The 14,883-nt window shown below is 37.4% G+C and overlaps 1 protein-coding gene across 1 annotated transcript; it reads left to right on the top strand.

Annotated features, from left to right (window-relative positions):
• Positions 1-1,477: 1,477 nt before the first annotated feature.
• On the top strand, positions 1,478-13,538 carry LOC127452113 (retinol dehydrogenase 8-like). Its single transcript, XM_051717332.1, has 6 exons — positions 1,478-1,783; positions 7,310-7,471; positions 10,280-10,459; positions 10,669-10,762; positions 12,229-12,412; positions 12,623-13,538. The coding sequence occupies exons 1-6, from the start codon at positions 1,675-1,677 to the stop codon at positions 12,848-12,850; spliced, it is 957 nt and encodes a 318-aa protein (XP_051573292.1). The 5' UTR covers positions 1,478-1,674; the 3' UTR covers positions 12,851-13,538.
• Positions 13,539-14,883: the final 1,345 nt, after the last annotated feature.

Consider the following 14,883-nt stretch of genomic DNA (forward strand, 5'->3'; position numbering starts at 1 on the left):
TTCTTAAATGTGAATCGCTTTACTCATAAGAGCATGAATATTGTTTATGGATATGCGTCAATAGATAGGCTGATAATAAAATGAAAAGAAAATAGTTTATAAATACATGAATACATTAATTTATTAAAAAATTATTACATTAATGTATTAAAAATTAATACATTAAAAAAGAGCAAAGAAGTCATCACCTGTAAATGAGCTAGTCAAGTAGGCTACTGTTCTAAAGCAGGATGCCATTTCATTATGTTTAGTTTCAAACATATTTCCGCCTTAATTTGGGCTAGATGTTTCTAGATCACAATAATACAATTTAAATGCCGAGGAACTAACAAAGCAAACTGAGCACTTTTATCTATTCCATTTGAAAGCAGACTAGAATAGTAGGGCTGGGAATCGATTCCAAAAAGAATCGATTCCTCGATTCCGTGGCGTTGGGAATCGACTCGAAACGTGACACTGACCAGGACAGTGATATTTTGAAATGTACCTATTTCCAATGAGTAAACGGGCGAATTTGTGTCTTTTCGTTCACATAAAGTCAGAAAAAACAACAACATATGAATCCAAAATCCTTCTTTATCTGTGGTCCGAACGAAGACACCGGCTTTGACCTTTGCCTCAGACAGCTTAGGGAAGAAGTCTTGAAGGTACTTGAAGGCTGCCGACTCCTTATCTAGAGCTCTGACAGATTGTTTCATAAGGCCCAATTTGATGTGCAGTGGTGGCATCAGCACCTTCCGGGGGTCCACCAGTGGCTCCCACTTGACGTTGTTCCTCCCCACAGAGAACTGTGGCCAGTCCCGCCTGTGGTAGTGTGCCTTGGTGCCCCTGTTGTCCCAAAGGCAAAGATAGCAGGGAAACTTGGTAAAACCACCTTGCAGACCCATCAGGAATGCCACCATTTTGAAGTCTCCTATGACTTCCCAGCCATACTAATCATACTTCAAGGCATCAAGCAAGGTCTTGATGCTGTTGTAATCCTCTTTGAGGTGCACCGAGTGAGCCAGGGGAAGAGACGGGTACTTGTTACCATTATGGACCAGCACGGCTTTGAATATTACTTATAGTATAAATACATGTTAATTTGGATTCATATGTTGTTTTTTCTGACTTTATGTGAACGAAAAGACACAAATTCGCCCATTTTCTCATTGGAAATAGGTACATTTCAAAATATCACTGTCCTGGTCACAAAATAAAAGTTTGTGGGGAATAATAGCCATTTTCTATACTTTTGAGGCATAAGCAATTAGGAAATAACACTTACTACCCAGGAACAAAAAAATAAAAATAACAAATGTGTTACACCGTGTTATTAAATATCCATTTAATTCAAATTGTTGCTGTCTATTTGTTTGTTTCACTTGCTTATTTGCTTTTTCCTCCCCCTCACCCTCCTCCCCACACACATGTAAACAACTCTCCCCTTTGGCCAGTATTGCATGCCATCGCCTGCGCTATCGCACTCCGTCTGCAATCTGTTTGTGTTTTTCAAACCAATACAGTAACGCTGATGAACACGTTAGTAAGCATGCGTATTTACGTCTTCTTTTAGTGATCGATTTTGCCTGACATGTGACTGCATAACCCGCTCACATGGGCTACAAGTTGCATGATCCGATTTAAGTTTTTTTAAGTCCGCTGATCCAGCTCGCGGCTCACACAGGAGTTGCTATGGCGAGCGACAGCAGGCAGAAAGTGGTGCTGATCACCGGTTGTTCCTCTGGGATCGGACTGCGGATCGCCGTGCTTCTGGCCAGAGACGAACAGAAGCGTTACCATGGTAAACGCGCTCATTTGCGTTCTAATTCCTTTAACGCTAAAACGGCTGAGACGTTCTGTCCAATTTAAATATTTGTACATGTTTAAATAGAACATTCTAAAGGCCATTAAATGTATTGGCTCTAGAACTTTACACATATTTTTTTGTGGTCGTTTCTGTGTAAGGGGGCGTTCACGCCGAAAATGTCTTTGCGTCCGTCCGCGCTGTTTGTCAATGTTTTTCTAGAGTCTCGCGCAGGAGTTCCGCGTTTGTAAGACCCCATGTCGAGTTACAAATAGCTTAAAATGTGACGCGTCTCGAAACACCTGCGTTCTGTGCTATTCGTGGGGCTGCGTAACTTCTGTTTTTTTTTAGCGCAAAGCCGCGTTCAGTGTGAACAGCCCCTAATTCCTTAAGCGCTCATACGGCTATGGAGCGTTCTGTCGAATTTAAATATTTTTAAATTTTCAAATATTTTAGAGCATTCTAAACCGCATTACATGTCTAGACCCTTCAGGTTTACACATATGCTAGTTCATAGGTTCAGTATTACAGTGATATTTTCTTTCCATTACATAACATGCTATCCGTTTAAGGATCCTCTTTCTCTTCATATCAAAAGTGGGAATGTACATTTAATTTTCTCTAGTTGAACCCAAAGGCTCTTTAGCCCTCATCGGGCAATTATCATGTGAAAGCGCAGGGTCCGGCTCCGCGAGGATACCGATCATAAAGAGACAGCCAGCTCTCTTTCAAGTGACTTCTCCAGTACAAAGCTCCCTTTATGGATGTGAATTGCAGAGCGCTGCCCCGGTTTATTGCCGTGTCTAATGCGCCCATAGTTCACACACTGGAATGAGTGTTGGGAGAGGGACAAAGTTTGAGACCTGTACAAGTAAGGGCTCAAAAGTGAGGGTCGCCTAAGGACTTTATCTGGACTCTGGACAAAACTTTTGTGCATTTGTTATCTCCTACTCAACTACATCCGGAGACACATTAATGTCAATCAAATGCACCAGGTCTTTTCTGCTAGAGAGGGATGCTGCAAGGAATCATTAAAGATGAGATGAAATTTTATTTAAAACAAAACTCAAATAATATATATATATATATATATATATATATTATTTTTTTATTTTTTTGCATCTGCTAAATTAATTAAATTTGAACTTTGTTCTTTTTCTAAGAGCATTGCAAAACATTTTTTTTATTTTTTTTTATTTTAACGATTTTTGAGAGAACAAAATCCTCCGAGATAAAAATTTTCATTGGTTCTGGTTATAATGAATAGCAGTGATATATGCCAACTTCAAAGAAGCCAAAAAAATCCCATTATAAGAAATAGTGGCCCATTCAAGAATCTTTAATCAGCCCCAAGTCTTACTCTAAAACAACAGCTTTTACAATGAGAGGGTTGTTCTCCAAACACTGTAAACCCTAATGTTCAAAATAATTAATTGTTTTGAGTAGGGAAAAATTAAATCATACAAATTAGTTCAAATAAATTAACCTTTGGTGAGTTTTTAGAACTTTCTCTTTCTTTTGAGTTCATGAATCTGAGCTTGAGCTTAGGTTTGAGGACAGGTACAATTTAAGATTGTTCTACATTATATTTGGTATGCGTTGAGCAGTTGCTATGCTAATCAAAGCATAGTGTTTCCAATTAGTATGCATTCACTGTATTAGCTAGATCTTGCTAGTACAACAGTAGCAAATTATGTTCTCTCTACTTGAAGTATATAAATTGAGTTTACATGGTAATTTTAAGATCAGCCAAAGAGTTAAATTTAACTGCCATTAAAATGTATGAGTTAACTTACTCAATATTTTAAGTTAAGCGCAATTGACATGCATGTGTAGTACAAAATCAAAATCTGAAAATTCTGTTAACTTAAATTTGGGAGTTTTAAACTTAAAAAGTTAAAATTGATTTAACTGATTGTCTCAACGTTTTTGAGTTCTGCTAACTTATTAGGGTTTACAGTGTGTGTGTGTGTGTGTTTATATATATATATATATATATATATATATATATATATATATATATATACATTTGTGCTCAAAATTTGCATACCTTGGCAGAAATTGTGCAATATTGCCATTGATTTTGAAAATATAACTGATCATGCAAAATCATGCAAAAAGAAGAATTGTTATTAAGAACAAGTATTGTGCTCCTTGAAACAACCACACCGTCTTTTTCCAGAGCAGCCTGTATTTCTCATGAGGTTACCTGTGGGTTTTTCTTTGTATCCCGAACAATTCTTCTGGCAGTTGTGGCTGAAATCTTTCTTGGTCTACCTGACCTTGGCTTGGTATCAAGAGATCCCCGAATTTTCCACTTCTTAATAAGTGTTTGAACAATACTGACTGGCATTTTCAAGGTTTTGGATATCTTTTTATATCCTTTTCCATCTTTATAAAGTTCCATTATCTTGTTACACAGGTATTTTGACAGTTCTTTTCTGCTCCCCATGGCTCAGTATCTAGCCTGCTCAGTGCATCCACGTGAGAGCTAACAAACTCACTGACTATTTATATACAGACACTAATTGCTATTTTAAAATCCACAGGTATGGGAAATGAATCTTTAATTGCCATTTAAACCTGTGTGTGTCACCTTGTGTGTCTGTAACAAGGCCAAACATTCAAGGGTATGTAAACTTTTGATCAGGGCCATTTGGGTGATTTCTGTTATCATTATTATTTAAAAAGGAGCCAAACAACTATGTGATAATAAATGGCTTCATATGATCACTATCCTTAAATAAAAGACAGCTTTTTTGCATGATCAGTCATATTTTCAAAATCAATGCCAAAATTTCACAATTTCTGCCAGGATATGCAAACTTTTGAGCACAACTGTATATATATATATATACAGGTGCATCTCAATAAATTAGAATGTCGTGGAAAAGTTCATTTACTTCAGTAATTCAACTCAAATTGTGAAACTTGTGTATTAAATAAATTCAGTGCACACAGACTGAAGTAGTTTAAGTCTTTGGTTCTTTTAATTGTGATGATTTTGGCTCACATTTAACGAAAACCCACCAATTCACTGTCTCAAAAAATTAGAATACATCATAAGAGCAATAAAAAAAAACATTTTTAGTGAATTGTTGGCCTTCTGGAAGGTATGTTCATTTACTGTATATGTACTCAATACTTGGTAGGGGCTCCTTTTGCTTTAATTACTGCCTCAATTCAGCATGGCATGGAGGTGATCAGTTTGTGGCACTGCTGAGGTGGTATGGAAGCCCAGGTTTCTTTGACAGTGGCCTTCAGCTCATCTGCATTTTTTGGTCTCTTGTTTCTCATTTTCCTCTTGACAATACCCCACAGATTCTCTATGGGGTTCAGGTCTGGTGAGTTTGCTGGCCAGTCAAGCACACCAACACCATGGTCATTTAACCAACTTTTGGTGCTTTTGGCAGTGTGGGCAGGTGCCAAATCCTGCTGGAAAATGAAATCAGCATCTTTAAAAAGCTGGTCAGCAGAAGGAAGCATAAAGTGCTCCAAAATTTCTTGGTAAATGGGTGCAGTGACTTTGGTTTTCAAAAAACAAAATGGACCAACAACAGCAGATGACATTGCACCTCAAATCATCACAGACTGTGGAAACTTAACACTGGACTTCAAGCAACTTGGGCTATGAGCTTCTCCACCATTCCTCCAGACTCTAGGACCTTGGTCTCCAAATGAAATACAAAACTTGCTCTCATCTGAAAAGAGGACTTTGGACCACTGGGCAACAGTCCAGTTCTTCTTCTCCTTAGCCCAGGTAAGACGCCTCTGACATTGTCTGTGGTTCAGGAGTGGCTTAACAAGAGGAGTACAACAACTGTAGCCAAATTCCTTGACATGTCTGTGTGTGGTGGCTCTTGATGCCTTGACCCCAGCCTCAGTCCATTCCTTGTGAAGTTCACCCAAATTCTTGAATCGATTTTGCTTGACAATCCTCATAAGGCTGCGGTTCTCTTGGTTGGTTGTGCATCTTTTTCTTCCACACTTTTTCCTTCCACTCAACTTTCTGTTAACATGCTTGGATACAGCACTCTGTGAACAGCCAGCTTCTTTGGCAATGAATGTTTGTGGCTTACCCCCTTGTGAAGGGTGTCAGATCAGCAGTCTTCCCCATGATTGTGTAGCCTAGTGAACCAAACTGAGAGACCATTTTGAAGGCTCAGGAAACCTTTGCAGGTGTTTTGAGTTGATTAGCTGATTGGCATGTCACCATATTCTAATTTTTTGAGATAGTGAATTGGTGGGTTTTTGTTAAATGTGAGCCAAAATCATCACAATTAAAAGAACCAAAGACTTAAACTACTTCAGTCTGTGTGCATTGAATTTATTTAATACATGAGTTTCACAATTTGAGTTGAATTACTGAAGTAAATGAACTTTTCCACGACATTCTAATTTATTGAGATGCACCTGTATATATATATATATATATATATATATATATATATGTGTGTGTGTGTGTGTGTGTGTTTGTATATATATATATATATATATATATATATGTGTGTGCATAATGTAGTTTGAGAAGACAGGAACACATATTTCCTAGCAGATGTGCCTCCATCATCACCATATACAGTAGATGCATTTTACAGTCATCATCATCACTGGCACTTTTCAACAACAGCTGGGCTCTGGCAGATCAGGATTCTGTCTGTTGACAGACTGCCATAATCTGCTAAAGGAAACACTCTGATCTGCTGCTGAGGTTCTTCAGCCAATCAGAGAGGATTAGAGAAACAAATCAAGTCTCAGTAGAAGTGCCACAGAGAAAGTTATGTTTCACACAGGAGAAATAATAAAATAGCGCAGTCAAATAAGCAAAATGGTATAAACTGAGAATATTATCTTAATATTAACTAGGATATGATATAAAATGTTGAAGCTGATGTTGAAGATTGTACATTTGTAAAATTATGATTAATGATCTGCTATAATTTCCCCCCCAAGATAAATACTGAACCTCTATTATGTGTTAGAGTAACACGCAACACAAATTTCAGTATGGACCTTGAAGGTTGTGAAACAAATCGGCTTGATAGACTTGCTTTATTTAGGACTTGCCAGTACAGTTGACCACTGACATCATCATTGTGCGGATTGGATTTCTGATGACAACCCAAAGTTTGTTTTCCATGGAGATAAACATGATTAATTCAAATCCAACTACAACAATTACAGAGAAATAATGATTAGCAATTCTGGAACTGGCGTTAGACATTTGATTTAGGTCAGCGTGTCCCTCAGATGTTCAAAGTGCAAAGAGAAAAAACATATCTCTTTAGCTTATCTTTCAGCCACAGTTTAATTAGGCAACACTTAAAAGTGATTACTTTGAATGCTTTGTTTGGGTATACTTATGTTATTGCTAAGACAGATAAAAGGGACCAAGTTCAATCAAACTGCAATCTCTTGCACTTTTTTTCAGAAAACCACTCCATGAATATATTAGCCTTGCATTGTTGTGTAATTACTGTTGTATTGTTTATGACAACATATTTCTCTGTCTCTGTCTTTAAGTCATTGCCACTATGAGAGACCTGAGAAAGAAGGACCAGCTGGTGGAAGCAGCGGGCGACATGTATGGAAATACCTTGACACTGCTGACTTTGGATGTGTGTAGTGATGATTCAGTCAAGCAGTGTATTGACAGTGTCAAGGACCGCCACATTGATGTTCTCAGTGAGTGTGGAATGCCTTTGACCTCTTGGTCAGTATCAATGTTGGGGAAGCTGCTACGAAACTGTAGCTTGCCATGCACCAAGCTACCATACAACCATAAAGTAGTTCACATACATTCAAGCTATCCTTATATTTGCAGTAGTGGATAGCTACACTACAAACCAGTAAAAAAAAAGTAGCTACTGAAATGACATTTAATTTACATAATGGGGCAATTCGCCCATGAATATAGCCATAGAAGTTGGCATGAGGCTTGTTTCACAGAGCTAGTTGTACAAACTCAGAGTTTTAGGTTGACAAAACCAGACAGATGGAATTGATTCCAAGAGTCAATTCTTGGCTCATTTTCTCAATTATTTTTTTTTAGATTCCCCACAAAAAATGGAATATAAATTTAAATCTCATAATAAACAGCGCAATATAAATTGTCTTTGCACTATTTATGATAGCATGAATGACAAAAGATCTTGACAGTTTCTATTAATAGGTCTATTCTAAAAATAAATATGTGCCTACCTGTACTGTAAATGCACATCCCAATGTACAATGCTTAAAATTTTATAGGATGAATTTGAGGGAAGGTTGGCTGAGCAGATGTTCCTGTATTACCACTCATCAGTTGTTCTTGTTTAGAAAAAGATTTTAGTATGTATTTGTTCACTACCTTTTGTAAACTATGTCAATCTGGGGTGTGTTTCACATACAACTATGTAACTCACTACTTAACCACCATAGTATGATGCACTTTGTGATGCTGTGTGCGAATGTTTGTTGGAGCTACGGTTTCAGGAAACACCAAATTGTTCAACTATGTTGGTAACGATGGAACTTGCGACCAAAGTGGCTAACAATGCTATTGGGAAACACACCCTTCAAAAGCAGCTGTCTGATGTTTTGAAGGGCTTGTACGATTGCTTCATGCATATTTAAAAATGTAGCAGACTTACTGATGCCTGATGGGACTACAAAAAAGTCGGGTTGATCAGTCGAGAAATTACACTCGTTTTATACTCTGTAATTTGAATTGGTGCTGTTAAGGCTTCTGGAATGTGTAGTAGTTTAGAAATAAAAATAGTCTGAATATATCACACCCCATTCCCAGTGCCTCGGAATCAAAGAATCGATTCTTTTTGGAATCGATTTCCAGCTCTATTACACAGGCCTTAAAATGAAACCTGAACCCGAGACCAGGGCCGTAGTTAGTGGGGTAAAAGGTGGTAACGATTCTAGGTGCCCACAGGTCCAATGGGGCACACAACAAATTCTAAACTGCAATATACAGTCAGGAGAACCAGAATTCCTTGCTACGGCCCTGCACGAGACCGTATGACCCGAGTCTGACCCTACCAGACCCGATTGCAATAGGCTGTATGTGAACAGCTCCTAACTCGTCCATTCGCATGCGCGAAATAAGTTAGGTAGGCCTGTTTATTTTTTCATTAATTACAAACCCAGCCCGACCTGAACCCTAAGTCATACTTGAAAAACTGACCCAAACCCAGCCCAAAACCTTGTGGTTTCTCGGGTCCCATTGGGCCCGAGTCAGGTTGCAGACCACTACAGCTGATCGATTCACTATCGGTTAGATAGTGTCTCTAGAATTAACATGCTCTGGAGGAGGTTAGCCATGTAGCAAGTTACTATGGCAATAAACACTGGTAAAAAATGATCCACCTTCTTGAAACCAAAAGAAAAGAGTTTGCTAGAACTAAACTTACCTGAGTAGCCACTGAAACCAGCTACTGAGAGAGACAGGCCTCTGGCGTTAATCAACCATGAGACATGCCTCTGCATCTTACAAACATAGGAGGGCAATATCTTTTGAAATATATAATTAAGAGATTATATGATTCTGAAAGAGAACCAAATCTTTACCTCACTACAAAAAAGCAGATGTAATATGCCGCACATGGGAATCCCACAAATCCAGCTGCGGGATGATTCAAATGAATCTTTTTTTTTTTTTTTACTAACTAAATGACTAAAATGATTCAGACTTTCTATCCCTACTATATAGAGACATTCCAGTTTAGTGTATTTAATGTATGCATCGGCTGCAGTTTCCCTGCAGCTACAGCATTTTTGAAAACTACCACCTTAAAGGCATAGTTTACGCAAAATTGAAAATTCGGTCATAATTTATTCAACCTCATGTCATTCCAAACCCGTATTACTGTTTTTAACGAGGTTCACCCGAGAACTTACATTGTTTAGCGCTTAAAACAATGCAATGAACAGCTGTGAATGAGCTTCTCTCATAGTGTTAATGAATGCACAACAGACGTCAAGATTTTTGCTTAAAAAAGACTTAAATTACGGTTTGTTTCTCACCAAAAACTACTGAATGCCTTTAGAAAACTTGGAATATGATGCAGTAAGATGGACTACTTCTATGATACTTTTGGTTCTTTTTTTAAGCTTTAAGGCACAATCTACTGCCATTGTATTTAAAAGACAAAGGGCTATCCTCATTAAAACATCTTCTTTTGTTTTCCATATTAGATAGAAAGTCATATGGGTTAGGAACGACATGAGGATGAGTAAATTATAACAGAATTTTCAAGATAAGTTAGTAGTCCTTCCACTTTTAGTTAGTTACTACCCATAACTGGTCAATTCAATGTTCATAGTCTAATTCAAGAGAAGATACTTCTGACAACCAGAGACATGAGAATGATGGAAACTAGATTAAACACTTGCCTATTCATAGTGATTGAATGTTATTTGCTCACCCTTTCACTTACACAACAGGAGCTTTGTAACCACCCATGACATTCTCACAGATCATGCTCTCTGTGTTTTTCTTAGTTAATAATGCAGGCGTGGGTTTGCTGGGCCCCTTGGAGAGCATCAGTCTCGATGAGATGAAGAAAGTGTTTGAGACCAACTTCTTCGGAACTGTGCGCATGATAAAAGAGGTCATGCCAGACATGAAGAAGAGGCGAGCCGGCCACATTATCGTCATGAGCAGCGTAATGGGCCTTCAGGGTATAATGGGGACTGGAGATCACTGAAATTTTCTTTCGCATAGATGAATGGTTGACAGACAGTATGAGCAACCTCAATGGAAAATAGAGCCATTTAGAGTAATGCATTTAGCTGTAGAGCATTTTGATGGCCAGATATTCCACACATGGTTTGGGCCACAGCAGAGCAATTACATTATCACTGAGTGTGTCTATTCAACTCATTTGCAGGTGTGGTATTCAACGATGTCTACACGGCCTCTAAGTTTGCCATAGAGGGCTTTTGTGAGAGTATGGCTGTACAGCTCCTGAAGTTTAATGTGAAGTAAGTGATCCATTGTCTTACAATTAAGGCCTATTCACACCTAGGTCTGGGGATTGCTTAATTCCACTGACTACAAAAAACATATATTAAAAATGTTGATGCAAAATAATGTCTTTTCAAAAATTACATCCTATTTAAAAAATATTTCAAATATTCACATATATACGTGCCGATCTAAATTAGTGAAAAATCTGAGATTAGTAAGGATGTTTGTGTAGAGTGGAATATTTGACAACTGCTAATAGTAATCATTCATACTTTACCGTGCTATGGGGACCAACCAGCAGACCCAAAAATGCAATCTATTCTGGAAATAAGCCCAAAAAACACACAACTGCTTATATTTTTGGAAAAACAAGCCCAAAGTTGCTTATAATGAGCAGACATGCAACACTGGTGTAAACACGCTTACACATAGTCTAAAATATCTTACTACAATGATCCGTCTTGGTTTATTTGGAAACAACGTCAGAAGAGTGGAGCTTGAGCTAATGATGAGGACAGGTAGCTGTAACACGAAAAATTGATTTCTTGTTTTGTTGAGCAAATGCTGTGAAAACCATAGCATAGTTCAAAACTACACTGTGTAGTTCTTCCAAGCAGCATGCATTTCACTTTCACTATCTAGTACATAAAGAAATAAAAGAGATTTATTTGAGTTACACTGAAACAACTAATTTTGTTGGGTTTACCCAATTCAACTAGGTTCCTTCTACACATAGTGTTTGTGTTGAGATTACATAGTAATTTTAAATTAAGAAAACTCATTTCAAACACGTGGAACCACTGTCCACAATTAAACAAGTTAGTCAAGTTAATCGAGCTATTTTTTGAGTGTTTCCTAACTCTTTTCCAAGATTGGCATCAGACTGAAACCATAGTTTTGGTCTGAAAAAATGTTTTATATTCCCTTTTCACATTTCTCAGTTTGGAATGCGAAAGTAAATTATAGCAGGGTAAATTTCTATATCGGTAAATGAGAGACCATAGCAAACCTTTTTTTTTTTCAGCAGACATAGTATTTGCTCCAACAGAAAAAGAAAAAATCCACCATTAAATTTCCACGACTTTCCGAAAAATAAAAAAATACAGAGAGATGGATTAAGCCAAACAGAAGAAGATTCCAAATTTACTGTCACTCCCTCAGCAGCTGTATATGAAACCCCATCACAAGAGTGTTGAATAGTTTAATGAATACCAGGGGAATAAAGAGAAGAATAATGTTATAAATGTACACAATATAATTATAAAATTGCAAATATAAAAAAGTTTGCTAGATTTACACTGCTGAATAAGGTGGAAACGCCTAATTTCCGTCTATGAAAATGGCTCATTTAATATTTTATACTTTTGTGTCATTTAGTCACATTAGACTTGGTGTGCACAGGCTTTTAATGGTCCTTCTTTATCGTTCTACTTATTGGTTTTAGGGCTAATGTAACATTCCCTCTATGCTCTCCTCCCAGACTGTCTCTAATCGAGCCCGGCCCAGTGCATACAGAGTTTGAAACCAAGATGATGGAAGAAGTGGCTAAGATGGAATATCCTGGAGCAGATGCAGACACAGTCAGATACTTCAAGGATGTGTACATTCCATCCTCTATCGATATCTTTGAGGCAATGGGGCAAACCCCTGATGACATTGCTAAAGTATGTGTCAGCTTTTGCCACTTTGACTGCAACCATATGAACCATGTAAATTCACTCTGTGCAAGCTTGAATTTGCCTACAAATACAAAAAAATCTAAAAGAAGAAAAAACAAAAAGCTGCCCCTTAAACCCCTCTAAATCTCCAAGCATTTTATTTAATACCCTAAATCTGTTGCTATAACTAACTTGTTAAAATTTCCCACATTCCAGTGTACCAAGAAAGTAATTGAATCCAGTCGACCCCGATTCCGGAATCTGACCAACAGTCTTTACACTCCCATTGTGGCCATAAAGTATGCTGACGAGACCGGTGGACTTTCAGTGCACACCTTCTACAATCTACTCTTTAACTTTGGCTCACTTATGCACGTTACCATGAGCATCCTCAAGTGCCTGACGTGCGGCTGCCTGCGTAGGCGCACCATTTCTCCTGACTGAAGAGGGCAGCAGTGAGACACACGCTTACACTTTCCTCAGTTCACAGCACAGGTCACAACTTCAAACATGATAATACCTCAGAGGAGTATTTGACATAACAACAGACATGCGTTATTATATAAATAGAAATATTTTTATTTTCAATCAAACAACTTGTTTTCTACAGACTGTATTAATTATAATAAATATATTAATCTAAACAATTGAGTTTGTCAAAGCAGAAAAAGTTTTAAATAAGTTGATTCTAAGTTATTACTTACATTGTTAATTATGAAGCATTATTGCATGTACAAAACATTTGCCACATGCAATCAAACAGTACACCATAACAGACCCGTTTTAAAGCTATTTACTGGCAAGACTTAACTAATTGCGCTAGTGATGTTGAGTGTGCATAATTCAGTCGTCACAAATATTCACATAGCTGCCTGTTTTTGTGCTAATGATTTTCATGCAAGGTTTGTTTAATTGCATTTTGATGTTTTGTCTGTTTAAAATCATCTTTTCTCCTTTTATAAGCTAAGTGTAAGTCTGTGTTTTTTAAATTAACTTGAACATTTAGGTAGCCAGCCACAAAGCCATATTTAAAGTTACATTGATTTTGAACCTAAATAATGTAATTTGGTCCATTTTGTTGAGTGTGTAAATGAATTAAAATTTATATGAAGTAGTTTGAAGTTGTTCATTTGTTGCATGTCTTTCTTGTTCTAAGGAAAGCATCACTATCAGCCTACAATTACTAATGCTCATTTGAAGAAGAAAAGCTTTGTGCCAAGGACAAAACAAATTATACAATAGTATACCCTAAATTGTATGACCTTTTGAGGAGATGTTACTTTACTAAGCAATCAGACTTGCAATTTCCACCTGATGGACCAAACTGAGTTAAATAATCCATTAGACTTACATTGAAGGAGGGACAAGCCATTTCATATAGGGACCAGAATATCATAGAGACTTAAAAGGGTTCTGATGACATGGGCCAGTAGGCAACAACCTACCCTGATAGCACACGTAGGCTACATCATCAAGAAGTCTATTTGATGTGTTTTTACATCTGGAAGATGTATTTTTTAGGTTGTTTGCTCATCTGCAGTACGTCTATAAGACGTATGTCAATAAGTATGTCTCGGATGTCAATAAGATATTCAGCAGATGCCTTTGACACATTTATTTTTTAGTGTTTGTAAATCTGATCTTTTTAAGACGTTAGCAGATGTTAATTAGATTGTGATGCTTTGCAGATTAAATGATCTAACAGACATCTTACAGATGTGTTATCTGGGTAGTAATGCCCTAGAGACCACACAAAACACCCTAGCAAAACAAACACTTATTTGCATAGCAAACCATCCATGTCCTGGCAATAATCCACAGCACCCAAGCATCTTAGTGGCAAGTTTTGCATGGGCAAACATTGTGTACCTGGTATTTCTTGTGGGTCATTCATTAATACACAGTATTTGTTTTCTTCATTTTAATGTTAATAAATAGATATTATGAATTTAGAGAAAACCAAACACTGTGCTAAACCAATCACAGCACTGTGGAACTACCCCACCCAATGGACCTTGTTCAGACTATTTCCGCATATTGTATTCATATCGTAATTTCTGGCGGGAATGAAAACGATGCTATATAGATTTCAGACTTCAGCCGACAGAACATTGAAAAAATATAATTCCAAAGAATTGTCATTAGACAGAAAACTCCAGAAAACACGAGTTTTAAAATTTTGATGTGGTCTAGGAGCATTACGTAATTTATAAATTTTATTTCATGGAAGAAACTGTAAGTCCTCACAGCCTCGTTTTCTGTCCCGTCGAAAATTTAATATGGCGCTACTCTGAAAAAGCCTGCCAAATCTCACTGTAACAAGCAGAGGGCAGCAAAGTAGTTTTGAGTTTTAGTAGTCTACACTTGGCGGCGTTCTACAGCGTCAAAGCTATCGGTATGTGAATTGCTAGAAATCCAAAATGGACTTATGAAAGCAGGGGCGAGTGTTTCATGTTTGAGTCACTGTGTGTAAAGCA

This window comes from Myxocyprinus asiaticus, chromosome 14, assembly GCF_019703515.2.
Source record: "Myxocyprinus asiaticus isolate MX2 ecotype Aquarium Trade chromosome 14, UBuf_Myxa_2, whole genome shotgun sequence".
In the NCBI taxonomy this organism is placed as follows: Eukaryota; Metazoa; Chordata; class Actinopteri; order Cypriniformes; family Catostomidae; genus Myxocyprinus; species Myxocyprinus asiaticus.